The 17,179-nt window shown below is 35.5% G+C and overlaps 1 protein-coding gene across 21 annotated transcripts in view; it reads right to left on the bottom strand.

The window, feature by feature from the left end:
- The window catches only part of ppip5k2 (diphosphoinositol pentakisphosphate kinase 2), a 93,156-nt gene that overhangs the window by 35,072 nt on the left and 40,905 nt on the right, over nucleotides 1-17,179 (bottom strand). For 7 of the 21 annotated variants that reach the window (XM_005156458.6, XM_005156457.6, XM_009305115.5 and 4 more), the window contains exons 22-26: nucleotides 15,193-15,307; nucleotides 14,994-15,101; nucleotides 8,856-8,972; nucleotides 8,529-8,699; nucleotides 452-625 (exon numbers count right to left, since the gene is read on the bottom strand). In XM_005156458.6, coding sequence (XP_005156515.1) covers nucleotides 452-625; nucleotides 8,529-8,699; nucleotides 8,856-8,972; nucleotides 14,994-15,101; nucleotides 15,193-15,307 — 685 coding nt within the window. Of the gene's footprint in view, nucleotides 1-451; nucleotides 626-756; nucleotides 799-5,559; nucleotides 5,890-8,321; nucleotides 8,700-8,855; nucleotides 8,973-14,993; nucleotides 15,102-15,192; nucleotides 15,308-17,179 lie in introns of those variants that run through there. The other 14 variants (XM_009305118.5, XM_073914401.1, XM_068223893.2 and 11 more) reach the window with 3 other exon arrangements.

Consider the following 17,179-nt stretch of genomic DNA (forward strand, 5'->3'; position numbering starts at 1 on the left):
TGTTAACTATCTTACAATATCCTACAAACAATGCTAAAATTTTTGCCTGTGTGGCATTTTTTAAAACAGAATATTCATTTCAAGGTGACTTTAAACCATAACTATAAACATAAAGACCGGGTTTAGTCATTTAGTAATGATCGCAGTCAACTCAAGCTACATTAAACAAGTTAGTTAGAACAATAACACTGTTTATGCGGAACATAAAGAAAATGCATATCAAGATTGAGTGTAATGAAAACTAAAGATACTTAACTCAAGTTGAAAAGCTGATATTCCAGAACACAACCTGTGCATTACACATCAACAAAACATGACCAATGAGGGAATAGCGGATCTCTTTTAATTCATCTGCTCATTAGGTGTCCTTGCTGACTGCCACCAAGATCTTGAGTGTGAATGAACAATACGTTAGTGGTTGGTGTGAAGAATGAATTAAATTGGTAAAAACCTGTTGCCATGAGCCAAAAATACTGGATGTGAAAGCCAGTGATTTGGGGGAGACTGGGGAGGAAGTTATTTGGTCCCCTGATCTGCGTCTTCGACGCCCAGTACCAACACCACAGGTGTAATGAATCCAGGTACCTATAGAGTCAGGGCTAGACACACTCAGGGGGCTTTCTTCCTGGAAGTGAGACAGGGGGCAGAAACAGCACAGTCATGCAACGTTAAACAACAGTCCGGCTACGTGTCCACCAACATTCACTACGAAGGCCTTTTGCTCAAGAAAACACAAACAGCTATAGGTGCTCATACTTTGCCAGCTGGTGTCTTGATAAAGTCTTTCTGCAATGGGGACTAAAAAAAAGAAAACAAATAAGAGACGGTGGCAGTTTCCAAAAGAACACACATTTTTGGATGAGAATTATGGGTGACTGACATGCTTTTTGAGCCCACAATATTATATACACGAATACAAGGCTGTGAGCTTATTCTGCTTGACTGAAAAGTGAATGCTTGCAACAATACTGTGACTGTAATATGGCAAGATTATTAGCACATCACTGTACAATCAATATGACAAGCCATATAATGAGAATAGCATGAAAGTGAACATTTATATTTTTTTTTCCCATTTTTTGGGAAAAAAACTTGTTTGAAATGACGTGAGTGATTCAAGGTGAATAACAGAATTTGTATTTTCATTTTTGTTAATGCCTTTACATTTTGTCTGTATAGGCAATGGCATGTGCACTAATAATAATAAAGGCCCTGGAATACTTCAAACTATTTTTTTTTTCATCCTTCGTTTGATGGCAGAAACAAGTTTGAAAAGGCAGTGTGACGTATACCGTTTTCAAACCTTCGGACACATATACGCCCTATTTCAGGGATGAAGACTACTGCCCCTCAAAATGTAGCTCTAGTTAGCCTCAACACACTGACCAGGATGTTGCTAGCAGGCCTAGTAGAAGCTTGATTAGCTGGTTCAGGTGTGCGTTACTAGGGTTGTAATTTAAGTATGCAGGACATTGGCTCTCCTGGGGTCCATTCTTCGTACACGGATCACTCAATTAGCTGGATTTGGTTATTGACGATTTGACATGATCCAGGATTATTTTGTTCTTCAAACCTCATCCGAGGGTTGTTGTCACAGGAACAGTTCTGGTAGCTCAAACCTACTGGGGAGCAGGCTTAAACAGGATTAGACTGTCTTTTCAAGTAAAGGTAATACTAAAAGTATGTACCAAATGCTGATATTTTCTTGCAGTAGTAGTTATATACCTTTATTGGAAATAAGTAAATAGTTTTTTTTTTTATTGTATATATTCAAATTTATATATATATATATATATATATATATATATATATATATATATATATATATATATATATATATATATATATATATATATATATATATAACATATGCAAATATGTTATATATATAACATATGCAATCTGCACTCCGAAATTAAAGTGCAAAGACTGGGGTAGTTCTCCTTATTGGTTTCAAAGAGAACATTTATTAATATGGAGTTTTTAGACACAAACAGGTATTTTAAGGTACCGACCCAGCTTCAGTACAATTTATGTATATTAATAGATATACACAACAGTTTTTGTTTTTTTTTGTTTTTAAGGAATGCAGTCATGAACATGTTTTAACAGCTAATATGACGTTGATTTGATGCTTTGTAAAAGTTGCAGACACATTTACCGATCAAAATGCTTTTTTGATGCAAAATTCATTTAAACCGTTATTATTCCTTAGGCCGATTATGAAACCTAAATAGGCCTAGGCTACTATAATAAAGAACATACACTGTAAATGTAAAACTAAATAAATTGCTAAATACTCTTGACACATGAAAGAAAAAAGCCTGCAGTCCACAACAATGGTGGAAAGTTATTGCATATAATATTTACCAAACTTAAATTCCTCCGCATTTTAAATAATTTTGCTCACATGGATAATTGAATATTAAATCAGATGATGTCATTACGCTGCTGTGCCGTCAGCCAATCATTGCACTGCTGATCATGATTTCGTTGATCAATAGATCTGTCCTTCACAACGCACGCAGCAATCTCAGATCAGTTTCCAGACATTTTAATCTGATTCGCGAACTTGTTTTTTAGGCTTGCCACGATAGACGGTGTTGACGGTGATACCGGTTTTAAGACGCAAAACCGGTGACATCACTTTTCCACCGTGACACCGTCCCCACATGTTTTTTTAAGTATACGTTTTTTTATTAAACATTTATTTGAATTAAATGGAAAATATAATTATAAGTAATTGACTTAGGATGAGAGCATGCTCTATAATTAAAATCTGAACATAGCTACAATGGGTCATATTTTATTTATCAGAGGAAAAGAGGAGTCGTATTTACAGAAACAGGATAACGGACGATTTATTGTCAAAACGCAATGCAAAAGCGCCTGTTTGGCAATATTTTGGGTTCAAACCAAATGCAAAAGAGAACCTGAAGACGTTAATGAGGCAATCTGCAACCTTTGCCTGACAAAGGAGGCAGTATCTAGAGGAAACATAACTAATTTATACACGCACCTTCAGCGCACCTTTATGTTTAACTATGAGTGGGTCGCGGTCTGAAGAACCAAATTAGCCAAAGATGAGTTATCAAGATTAACAGATCCAGGATCTGCTAAATCATCTTAGATCATTTAAGCGAGGTACGAAGAGCGGACCTCAATACTGTAGTTCACTTTTCAGTTTTCAAAACAACTTACATAGCAAGAACTTAAACCTTTACCCAAAATGAAAAGCCTGAGCTTCTGTTTTAAATTCTTGTTATTGACAGACTCCATTCATAATTGGGATTCAGTGTTATTTTTAAATTTTGTCTAATTAGTATAAAATATATTCACATGTCTATAGATAGGCAAACAAACACTTTTCAGTCAATCAGAATCACACTCAGACCATGTGCAATGAAAGATGATAGAATAAATCATCTTGCTACTACTAAAGCCAAAGCTGAGATTATTTGGTTATTTAGTGCATTAATGCAGTATGAGATGGACATTAGGAGGAAAAGGGAGTTTTAGACACATACAGTCAAGGGAATTTCATTTGGGCTAAATTAAAAAATCTGTATCAAGAAAGCTATAGTTGCTTTAAGTTTGCGGAGTAAACCACATGGATATTACACTGCCAACTATAATGCAATACTCGCCACTGAAGTTGTTCAACAGAATAACGAACCTTGCAACCATTTTGAGCTTGGTTATGTACTTTAAAATAAATGTAACTGAAGAAAAACTACAGAAACAACCTGCTTGAGAAATGCAAAAGTCAATGGAAGGAAGCTGAAAATGAAAAGAAAGCTTTGGCACGGTCAATAAAAACTAAAGACATTTAAAAGCATATTCACATTAAAAGAGATTGAAATTGAAAACTGATGTTGAAACTGATGAAAACAGCAAGCATATTTTCACATCCATTCCTGATGTGAACGTCACAGCAATGGAAACACATTTACAAAAGAAAAAACGAAACAAGACAAATGATATGCAATGCATAAACCACAAGTTGAAGGATTTAAAACATTGAATTTGCTTCTTGTGATCTTAAAAACATTTTAATAAAAAAAAAAGATTCCGTTTTCTATACAAACATACAGTTGAAGTCAGAATCGCTAGTCCTCCTGTTCAATTGTGATTCAAATACATTTTCCCCCAATTTCTGTTTTACGTGAAGTGAAGATTTTTCAACACATTTCTAACCATAATATTTTTAATAGACAATTTCTAATAACTGATTTCTTTTATTTATATAAAGTTGAAGTCTGAATTATTAGCCCCCTTGTTTATTTTTTCCCCAATTTCTGTTTAATGGAGAGAAGATTTTGTTCAACACATTTCTAATCATAATAGTTTTAATAACTCATTTCTAATAACTGATTTATTTTCTTTGCCATGATGACAGTAAATAATATTTCACTAGATATTTTTAAAGACACTTCTATACAGCTTAAAGTGACATTTAAAGTCTTAACTAGGTTAATTAGGTTAACTAGGCAGGTTAGGGTAATTAGATAAGTTATTGTATAACCATGGTTTGTTCTGTAGACTATCAAAAATAGCTTACAGGGGCTAATAATTTTGTGCTTAAAATTGTTTTTAAAAAATTAAAAACTTCTTTTATTCTAGCCGAAATAAAACAAACAAGACTTTATCCAGAAGAAAAAATATTATCACACTACTGTGAAAATTCCTTGCTCTGTTCAACATCATTTGTAAAATATTTAAAATAGAAAAAAAAAAAAATCAAAGGGAGGCTAATAATTCTGACTTCAACTGTATTTTACTGGATATCAAGATACTAGTATTCAGCTTAAATACATTTTAAAGACGTTAAGTGAAGATTAATCTAGTAATTAGGAAAGTTCTTCCTAAAAAAAATCTGAAAACAAATTATTGCTTAAGGGGACTAATAATATTGGCCTTAAAATGTTCATAAATAAATGAAAACTAATTTTATTCTAAACAAAACAAAACAAATAAGACTTTTTTAGCAGAAAATATATTATAGGAAATACTGTGAAAAATGTAATTAATCTGTAAAATAGATTGTGTTTAAAGAAAGAATAAATATTGCTCAGGAGAGCTAAAACTTTGCCCTCAACTGTATCTAATGCCAGGATAAAAATATCTGAATTCCCACCCATGATATGATCATCTCATCTGTTCACATCACTTTACTGCATTAATTAACATAAACTAACAATTGACAAAACTTTTAAATATAATTTCTAAAATCGAACAGTTAAATAATTGTTATTTTAATGATTTACTATTAATTGGCTAATTAAGAATTTCCCAAAATTAACAAATAAACTGTAATTATAAAGGAATACCTGAATCTCTTAAAATATGTATTTATTCTTTCTTATATGACTATTCATAACATATTGGCAATCAAAAACGACAATGTCACCAACTTTCTTGCTGTAAATATAAAATGTAGGTTTTACAAACGTAGCAGGGCAACTTTTCTACATCATGTGGCATCGAAAAAATGATTTTATATATACAGTTGAAGTCAGAATTATTAGCCCCCATTTTAATTTTTTTTTGTTCTTTTTTAAATATTTCCCAAATGATGATTAACAGAGCAAGGACATATTCACAGTATGTCTGATAATAAAACAAACTGTCGTTAAACAATACAATAACTTGCCTAATTACCCTAACCAGCCTAGTTAACCTAGTTAACCTAATTAAGCCTTTAAATGACACTTTAAGCTGTATAGAAGTGTCTTGAAAAATATCTAGTCAAATATTATGTACTGTCATTATGGCGAAGATAAAATAAATCAGTTATTAGAGATTAGTTATTAAAACTATTCTGTTTAGAAATGTGTTGAAGAAATCTTCTCTCCGTTAAACAGAAATTGGGGGAAAAATAAACAGGGGCTAATAATTCAGACTTCAACTGTAGATGGAAGGGTATTCTTAATCCAATTTGCTTTATGCATAATAAAAGCATAAACAAAATGGGTCACACTTTACAATGAAGTTTCATTAGTTAATGTATTTACTAACATTATTGAGAACAGTACTTGTACAGTATTTATTAATACTGTTTGGGTATACTTTATCAGTATTAACAATGCATTTTTTGCATGTAAATTTATACTTGTAAAGATTAGTTAATGAACTGAGAGTTACCGAATTAGCAATGAACAGCTGTATTTTCATCAACTAATGCCGAGTTCAGACTGCATGATTTTAGCCCTGATTTTGACACGCCGACAGGTTTTAAGAAATCGCAGACAAATGCCTGAAATCACAGGAAAATCGGTGCTCGTGCACATGAGAAGCAGTCACACAGTATGAACTATCAAAGACGCGATCTGAGAGAATCGCTGATGCCTGTGAGATATTTGGTATGCTAAATATATCTGGAGCTGTTGGCGATTCAAATCATGAGTTCTGACTGAAAATAACATCTGCGATCACCAACAGCCAATGAGAGAGCAGCATTCACTAGTGTGTGTGTGTGTGTGTGTGTGTGTGTGTGTACCTGCAGGCCAGCGGGAGAAGTTAAAAGCGCTCATTTTCGGTTTATTTGGACTCAAGAAATGGAGGAAAAATTAGTGGAGGTTTGACAGAAGCACCGGTGTCTGTTTGACGTGTTATTCAGAAAGTTAAAAAAGAAAGTTGAGGAGAAATTGCTAACCCAGGTGAGCAAATATGCACATTTTCTACCCATTAAAGGCTTCTTTCTCGTTTAATAACAAAAGATATACTACGCGTTTTTGGGTGTGAGACGTAGTTTGGACAAAGTTGTCTGCGATTCTTCCTATTGTAAAGTCATGCGATGTGAGAGCCCCTGTCGCCAATTCATATTGCAGTGTAAACAAAGCAGTGACAAAACGTTAGCCCAGATAGTCATGCATAGGGTTGTAACGGTATGAATTTTTCACGGTATGATAATCGTCTAAAACAATACCACGGTTTGACGGTTTCGCGGTATACGGTATGTTACAAATGTTACAAAATAATAGAACAGTGAAGCAAATTTGACTTTTTCCATATAATATATTTTTAGTTACTATAAACAACACCACTTACAATGAACAAATAAAAATAAGAAAATAATAAATAATGTGTCAAAGTCCAAATAAAGTCCAAATAGACATGGTGCAAATCCTCAGTAAAAAATAGATATAAATATTTACTATACTATAAATAGTTACATAACGAAACTAGATTCAATATGGAACATCCTTAGGTTCTATGTGCCAGCATGGATTTGGATGTGGTTGTATGCAATGCAGACAAACAGCTGCATCTTCATTTGCGTCTTTTGAAAACAGCAAGAGCAGCAGTTCGTCTTTGCTGTGTCACTGTTTTGTCATGTTTCTGTGCTGCTGTGCATGCAAAAGTACTTAGTATGAGAATTATTTCATGCAAAACTTTTTTTTTTTGCGTTTTATTTAGCCGCGCATAAATGTATGCCTTTCTCTCATTCCGTGTTGTTCAAAAAGCTTGGTCCACAAACAAAAGCGAAACCTATGCTTATTGGTCGTGATATAGCGAGTTTGAACCAATCTGGGCATGGAGGAGGGACAATGCATCAATTTATCATGTCTGATTTGTCCGGAGACACAGTGACGAGCGTTTCTTTGTCAAATCAGCGTTGTCAAATGTTGATGACGTAACCGCACTGATTCCGGAGCCTCTGAAAGTCCGCGAATGTTATGTGATACAGCACTGGAAAGCTGAGATTCTCTTCTTTATGCCAATCTTTGAATTGTATGAATCGGATCAGCGGATCAAAAGTTATTAAACATTTAAGAGCAATACTTATTTTTAGCCGCGGGCGGCTGTCTCGGTCTTTAAGGGTTAAAACCGTTGATATGCAATTGTTCATGGTATGATAATCGTGCACGTTCAAATCGTGGTAAACCGTCATACCGGTATATTGTTACAACCCTAGTCATGCAGTGTGAAAACACCTGTGACACGACTACTTTCAAAATCATGCAGTCTTAACTCGGCCTAACCTTAACTAGCATGAACAATTATATTGTTTATTGTTTGCTCTTGTCAGTAAATACATTAACATTAACTAATACAACCTTATTGTAAAGTGTTACCGCAAAATGTCTATTTCAAAATATGGCTAAAAATAAACCTTCAATCATCATTCAGCATAACAGATATATACAACGTATGTAAAAAAAAAAAAAAAAAAAAAACATACTTATTTTGATCTTTATTATACAGAAAATATATAATATTCAAAATAATCACATTATAAAAATTATATAATATGTTTTAAATCATAAAATGGCAAGATTAAAGTGAAAGGTAAATATTTGTGGAGCATTTTTATATGCCATTATTTAATATGTTAGCAAATGAGTATTGTTCTAGAAGTTAAATATGCTTTGGTATTTAAAACTATTAGTTACACTGAATGATATTAGTGTGTATCTTCAGGAATCCATGTTAAAGTGTATGATATTTTACACTATGTATAAGAGATTCCAGCACTTTAATGTTTATAGACTTTTATTATGACATTATATTCTGTAATAACTTACTTCCACAGAGCCAATCTTTTTGGAGCGGGGAAGAGGGGACTTCCGGTGGATGTAGATGGGATCTGACACCATGGGCCGGAACATCATAAGGGCTCGATCGGGCTCGTCACGTTTAGCACCGCTTGCCTCCTCATCGCTGTCATTATTGGATTTCTTCTTGGGGCCTTCATTCTACAACATGAATAACAACTCAGAAATACTGCAAATAAAACCGCTTCAAAGAACATCAACAGCAACTTTCATTTCACACTTCTTCACAATTCCAAGCGGAGCAAAATTAGTAAACATGAAAAACTAAAAGTGACTTGCTCATCTGTCACTGCTAACCTCTCTGGATGCTGGTCGATATCCAAATCCAGATGGCAGGTTTTTGTCTTCTTCACAGCCTTTAGCTCCTGGACTGAAATGAAGCTCCACATGGAAACGATCCTCTGACGAAGGATCCTACAAATCCCAAAGCACTCATTAACACCTAAACCAGGTCACAAATCCTTATACATAATGCAAATATATTTTATTAAATATAAATTACATCTTATACAGCAGTATAATAAAATACACAGTACTCAGCAAAAATGAGCACACCCAATAATTTTTTTCTGAATTTCTCAGTGAATATAGGTAATATATTTTTGTACATTTGAACAAAACGTATTTATTAAACATATTTATTTATGAAAATAATATTTTTTAAATATTTAAATATTAAAATATATAATAATTTAATCACATTTAAATCCATGCTAAATATTTTTCAGAATTATATGTTTTTTATTTGTCTTGATATTTGCTCTTTTTTATTTTTATTCATTCATTCATTCATTTTCTTCTCGGCTTAGTTTCCTTTATTATTCCGGGGTCGCCCCAGCGGAATAAACCGCCAACTTATCCAGCAAGTTTTTACGCAGCAGATGCCCTTCCAGCCGCAACCCATCTCTGGGAAATTATTTTTATTTAACATAACTTTAATAGAATACAAATTTGGGCTACAAATTTTTGGACCATTATCGTAAGTTATTTTGTTCGATTTGGCTTTAGTACTAAATAATCTAATGTATATGCAGAAATATAATATTGTAAAGTACACCTTACAAAATATTCATATAATTGAGAGATTTGTGAGGGGTGTGCTCATATATATGGAGCAGCATCCTTTAAATACAGTTGAGAAGTTCCTTAGCGGTAATTTTTGGACTAAATTTACAGCATAACCAGGGCGCATTAAGGGGAGGACTGACTGAAATAAAATAAAAATAAATAAATAAATAATATATTGTTTTAAGTTTGATGATAATGGTTCTGAAATCAGTTCTACACTTTAGTAGTAATGGCAAAACAAATGTCTCCAACAGTGCCTATGGTGTACAACTCTTGAAAAGCTGATCAGGCCGTGAAACAGTCTGTTTTGTAGCCTGCTGGAAAGTGACAGATGGGTAGCGGAGCTGAACCACAGATACAGTTTATACTATCAGGTGCAAAAATAGTTTTCATTTTAATTGAATTTCACATTATGTTTTTATATTAGGACTGTCAAAATTAGCGTGTTAACGCACGTGATTAACTTAAGATATTTAACGTGTAAAAAAAAAAATAACGCAAACACCGCAGTTGCAGTTGCAGTTTTTATTTTTATTTTCTGTTGTGGACAACGTGTGTTCAGGGACAACGCGTGCATAGAGGCGACCTAGGCGGCCGCCTTGGGCAGAATAGTGAGCGAACCCCCCGTTCTTCACTTTCATCCGCTACACCCACCCCCTACCTCACGGTCCTCGCTTTTATCCGCGAACTGGTCACTTTTGGGTTGAGGGCGGCGTGATTGCCGTTTGCCTAAAGCGCCAGTTCAGCTTGCTCCGGCCCTGCGTGTGTTTAACATGCAAAGAAATTTGGATAAGACCAAGGATGCGCTTTTAGAAGGAAAGATTCAGTATATAACAATTAATGTCGCATCACCAGGCTATTCTGCATTTTCTCCAGAGTTTCATGCAATTTCGGGTGTTTCATTTTTAATCTTTAGACTTTAACTGCAGTTCAGCAGTTCACTCTCATTCAGCATATTTTCATTCAGAATTTTTTTATTGGAATTTGACACCTCATGGCGAACGGAAAGAAAAACCTCCGCATTTCGGGACTTGCATGATCCTTTAAGGTAATCAAAAAAAATTGCTGCTTACATGGTAGACTCCTAATCAGTATTATCTTAATCATAAAACGTGGAGTATTGGTGTCCATGTAAATGTACTCAGTGAAAATGGCAGATGATGTCACAAGCTGTCAAAGAATGCCTCTTCCTCTGCTTTTAAGCTGCTTCCATGTACCCTGACGTCACAAGTTTCACATGTTTTCCCCCTACACGCAACTTTTGTAAAGCGTCTGCTTCACGTTGCTGTGTCAGAATTTTTGCTTGTAAAATACAGCCATACTTAAAACGCTTAGTTTAAGCAAATTTGAAGAACGAGATCGTGTGTGTTGATGAATCTGAAGGGATCCCTCGCTCACCGGGTGCGCTTAACTGCGCGTGTTGAGTGTGTGTGTGTGTGTGTGTGTGGTCCACTTAGAATCCAACATGGAAATATTTGCATTGATTGTTTTGGAATTCAAATGGCCCTTACATGCCTGTGTTTTTATTTCTGTAATAAATATGGCGTTTCGTGATAAATCATTATTAATTACGATAATTACGTTTCGTGATTAATGTGCACACGATGCAGATAACTGAAGTTTGATTGCCATTTCAAAGTGTCGAAACGAAAACACTTAAACAGGATAACACGTTTTAACTAGGGTTGGGCATCTAAGCTATAATGCCGATCCGATACGCATCTCGATACAAAGAATACGATCCGATATATTAGCGATACATTTGTGACATATTGCGATGCAACACGATACGATTCACACCCATATCACGATATACGATGCGATATTTCAGCACTAACTAATTAGATCAAGTTTATGAGATGATGTGAAAGAGGATGCTGTGCCATTGAATGAGTTTGATTATTTATTAACCAAGCAAAACCAAGACTTTTTTACAAACTGGCTCTTCTCTCAGAGCCAGAGTGTCAGTTTACAGTAGAGGGGCATTTTAGAACATATAGCACACATTATTTAAGTATTTTCAAGATAAACAGAATGTATAAGTGCAATATATATTAAAAAATATATATATTTGCACTCTTTCAACATAAATAAATTTAGCATTGCACAACAAGAATTGTGATTTAACTTTTCAACTATGAAAACAAGTTTTACAAAGATATATTTTGCCACTGATTATTCAAAACTTAAGGTCGTGAACTAGCAGTGTTATGCTACGTTGAAACATCACTGTCACTGTAAACAACAGGCTAATAAAAATATAACAAACCAGCAATCTTCTTGCTGTAAGGTGGTCAAACTACCCACTGTGCCACCGTGACACCCAATTATTTTTATCATTATTATTATTAATATTATTATTATTAAATAAAAATTAACAGGAGGAGGTGTTTAAAACCTTCGTTCTCCGTGACACTAGGCTGAATATCTTTGCAGATGAACAATGCAATAGCATTCGTTATTGGCGTAGAGCGAGCAGAACTGTTGCGCATGGAAAAAAAAAACTTGCAATGCTTTTCTCACCACTTTTGGAGCTGGTTGAAGCAGTGCGAAAGCCGGGGATGCAGAAACACTAGAAGATGCTTTCACAACAACACCGTGGCGCCGCTTCAAGTGAGATATCAGATTAGTCGTACTGCCCGCGTATTTTACAGATGCGCGGCACATTTTGCAAATTGCATCTGTCCTGTCAGGTCGTCCATCCTTAAATCCATAATGTTGCTTGCCATACTTTAGATTTAAAACTCAGTGGGGAATAAAATGTTTGTTTTGCTTCTCGCGCTTTCTGAGGGCGCTCCACTAGCTTCATCCGCACACCTGATACACTGAGTTGTAGTGTGTGCACATCCGCAAATCCGTTGCTAAGGCTTACTTTATGTAGGTCGATTAAATTATGCGCCAAAAACAGGTTGACAACACTTGTTAATAAATAAAAAATACATTCTATATTAAAAATATAAGCTGTATCTCGGAAAAATCGATGCATCTCGCAAAAACCGATGCATCTCGATTTGCTTCCAAAATTTCATTCATCCTCTGCTGCTCAACCGATGCACTCGCATCGTGCACGCGCATGACCGCGTATCGATACATATCGGTTAATCTTCCCATCCCTAGTTTTAACATATTGTCTAACGAAACATACCGAAAAACTACCAGACGTGAATGAAGTGTCATGCGTGTGTTTTACATGTTAAGTCAATGCAAAGATGCGAACACACATCCTGCAACGCATTTCAAGCAAATGATGTGAATGAAGCGGCGCGAGTTGAGCGTTTTGCACATTTGACAAGTTTAAAGTGTGCATTGTGTGTTTCGCAAGATTCGCTTGAACTTCAGCGGATATTTGGCCACAATAACCAATTATAACCTTGCTCTTTTAGGGGCATGATTATAACGTAGTGCCTGTTGTTGGTGTCTCGAGAGTAAATCATTTTGCCGCCACCAAACAACAGTTCATCAAACTGGGCTCAGCTTAGTCTGAAGCACCGCTTAAAGCTTCCATCATCCAGGTACTTCTGGAGAAGTTGATGAACTAGTGGACAAGTGGATTCTAGTGGACACGGCGCCGAACGAATCTACTCTGTAGATGCATAGATTTGCTGTCAGCCTTCATAAAACATATTAAGCACAGCTACTATTTCAATAAAATGCATCTTAGCCATTTAGCAACAAAGCTAGAGTCACCAGGCGGACAGAAGCCCTGCCCATGACGCGAATCCACGTCTACTGTGAAGTGAATTTGACAAGCGAATGAAGTAAACCCAAAATCTTCACGCGTCTATTTACATGTGAATATCGCAATTTATTCACACGTCCCGCATCTGGAAAGCCACGGTCACACTAGTGTTTGAGCTTTCAGAAATCTGTTATATGGCAATGTGAAATGGGGCAGAATAAAACAAGATGACTAGACGCACTGAAAAAAAAACAATCCAAAGATGATTCATTGGATTTACAAATTATTTTTACGTTAAGTGGTTGCAAAAAATTTATTTGGGCTAAATTTATATACAAAAAAATTAAGTAGAACATACTAAATTCAACACATATAAATTGTTTTCAACCCCTTTGCAGAAAGCATTTTTTTCATTGCATCAAAAGTGAGTGATTGCTCCATATTTAAAATTTCTGTACAGAGAGGTCATATTTTGATCTTCTTTTGGTCTCACGCAATCACATGATTTAACTTTGCTAGTTAAAGTTTACCAAGCTTGAACTTTTTAACACAGCAACATGCAAAACTTGCAACACAAGCTTGCGTTTCAGGTCTGCCGCATTGGGGTGAAAAGTGCAGTGTGACCACGGCTTTACTCAGTACTACATGTGTGCTGACTAGGGATGTAACGTTATCAGAATTTCCCGGTACGATAATACCTCGGTATCAATGGCACGGTACGGTACTCATTGAATAATTTACAGGAAAAACAAAACTAATGAAGAGACTCGAAAAAAGTGCCAAAAGTGTTTATTTACCTTAGCACTGAACATATCAATGACATACAAATTAGCCATCTATATGTAAGCTTTGAAACAGGAACGTCAATTTTTCAATTTTAATAAAAAACTATAAAACCATATAAAAAAAAATAAAGTTTCAATTTAGTACTTTTGAAAACTCATCACATTCAACATTTTATCACTCACTCACTTAGAGATTTTAAGGAAATTTATCATATAACTATAATCTGGTAAAAGCCGGGATCTCTGGGCATGTCCCCTGTAACAGAAAAAAAACTCTCTCATTTGAAGGTTTCTGGGACAGAGAGATATGATTTAGCCAAGGTTGACCGCAGTGGATAACGTTGTGCATTGTCTTTCCACCACTTGAGAGGACAAGCCATAAGTGAGACAGAGGTCTCTTTGCGGTACAAGTCAATGTCTGTATCAATCTAACAAGAGAGCGGTGTTCTGCAGTCCCCATGACTGTTTTTAGTCGTATTCCTTGACTTATATTTCACCACAGTCTGGCAGTGCCTGCATACTGTTTTTTTCTTTGTCTGTCACCTTTTCTCCTTTTTCGTATCTTTTTAAAAAGAAACTGAAATGCTTCCACACATCCGATTTAAAACTCGCTTTAGATTCGATCATTTCCAGCTCTTTTTCTTCCCCGCTACTAGCAACACACTCCATTTCCGCATTACTGGATCTGTAGTGACAACAGACCGCAAAGGATGATGGCCACGCCTAGGCTGATGGGAATTGTAGTTCCCCCTACCTCCCGTTCGCTTCATTCGCCCAAGCAAACTTTTCTCAGAAATATAGTTTTATTGAGTCATGCGCCTACGGTAATATTGAAAAAAATTACTATTGCGGTATGACGGTATTTACAATATTGTTACATCCCTAGTGCTGACATTATGTTACCTTGTTTGGGTCTTCATACAGCATGATGACTATCTGTGTCATGTAGTTCAGCTCACTGACTATTTTCAGGTAGTCCATGGCTCTCTTCCACTGGTCATCTTTCGCCTCCTGAGGATACAGTGAAACAAATTCCTTATCATTTAGCAGAAAATAAAGACATAAAGCAAAATAAAACAACACTATATTAATGAAGGCATACATCACAGAGGGCTCCATAACGCAGTATAGAGAGCAGTGAGTGTACGTGACTTTCACTGGTGAAGTACAGTCTGGTCCGCACATGGCGTTCTGGAGACATCACTCCTCTGGAATATCTGTGCACAAAACAATCAGCCACATTCACTATTCATGTCCAATATTCACTCCAAAATTTAAGTGCAGGTCAAATGGGGTTTTGAATAATGTCTTATTTGCAGTTTATAACACAGCTGTCCTGAAATATAAAAAAGTTAAAAGTCGGTAATCAAAAAAGTGTGAGATAAATAAAGATAGTGTCTCTCAAAAGAAAGAGTCGACTACACATCTCCTTAACAAATCATTATATTTTTTGTAATATTTTACCTGCTAACTATTTATGTCAACATAATTTAATGAATACATTTGCATGATCCCGATTATCCATAAAATAAAAACATTTTTTTAAATGAGGTGTATATTCTAGGAAATAGAAGTTGACCAATCAGAGCATAGTTGGCTTATGGAAGGAGGGGTTTACAGACCTTTGGCTACATGCTTACAGCTGCCTGTTTGTTAGACCCAATTCCAACAAAATTACTGAACGAATTGCTACCTGTAGTAGGAGAACCTCTTCTTAACCCCATAAACTCTTCTCTATCTTTAGGCAATGCTCCAAATCCTTTCAAGCTACCTGTTAAGTCTATTATTAAGAAACCACAACTGGAACCCAGCAACTTAGCTAATTATATACCCATTTCAAATCTTCTACTTATGTCTAAAATACTAGTAAAAAGTTGTTTCTGCGCAACTATGCTCTTTTCTGCAGACAAACAAGGTTTTTGAAGTGTTTCAGTCAGGTTTCAGGCCACATCACAGTCCAGAATCCGCACTACTGAAAATAACCAACGATTTACTCTTAGCTGCTGATCAAGGGTGCATTTCGCTATTAGTTTTACTAAGTTTTATTCTAAGTTCTGCAAAGCTGCATTTGACACCATTGACCACAATATCCTCATAGACCGCTTAAATTCTACAGGTGTCCAGGGACAGGCTCTACAATGGTTTAAGTCATACTTAGCTGGCCGTTACCTGTTTGCGAATATTAATGAACAGCTTTCACAAGTCAGCCTAGTAAAGTATGAGGTGCCTCAAGGATTAGATTTAGGCCCTTTGCTGTTTACTTGCTAACTCTGGGAGACATTATTAGACATTATTAGAAAACACAGCAATTCACTGCTATGCAGATGATACTTAATTATATATTTCAACAAAACCTATTAATATTAATACATGTTAAAGACTGGATGACCAACAATTTTTTCTCTTAAATTCAGACAAACAGAATTAGTACTTATTAGGCCTAAATCCTGTACATAGCACATCTCACAACTTGAGCTGCAATTACAGGGATACAAAGTGAGCATTAGCTCTACAGTAAAAGATCTGGGTGTTTTATTAGACAACGACTTAACTTTTGAAAACCATATCTCCCGTGTCACAAAAACCGCATTCTTTCAATTGAGAAATATCACTAAGTTACGAAGTATGCTATCCATCTCAGATGAGGAAAGCTAGTTCATCCTTTTATGACTTCTAGGCTGGATTACTGTAATCCTCTGTTCGCTGGTTGTCCAGCATCATCTGACAAACTTCAGCTAGTAAAATATGCAGCAGCCAGAGTTCTTACCAGGTCTTGAAAATATGATTATATCACCACAAATTTATCCTCCTTACACTGGCTGCCGGTTAAGTTTCGTATTGATTATAAAATATTGCTTCTTATCTAATAAAGCTTTAAATAATCAGCTCCTGTTTATCTAACCAACCTTCTGTCTAGCTACAATCCAACCTGCTCTTTAATGTCTTAAAACTCAGGGCTTCTGGTAGTACCCAGACTAGGAAAATCTGCTAAAGGAGGTTAAGCCTTCTCATTTATGGCTCCTAAACTCTGGAACAGCCTTCCTGATAATTTCTGAGGCTCAGACACACTCTCTGAGTTCAAAACTAGA

Source organism: Danio rerio, chromosome 10, assembly GCF_049306965.1.
Source record: "Danio rerio strain Tuebingen ecotype United States chromosome 10, GRCz12tu, whole genome shotgun sequence".
In the NCBI taxonomy this organism is placed as follows: Eukaryota; Metazoa; Chordata; class Actinopteri; order Cypriniformes; family Danionidae; genus Danio; species Danio rerio.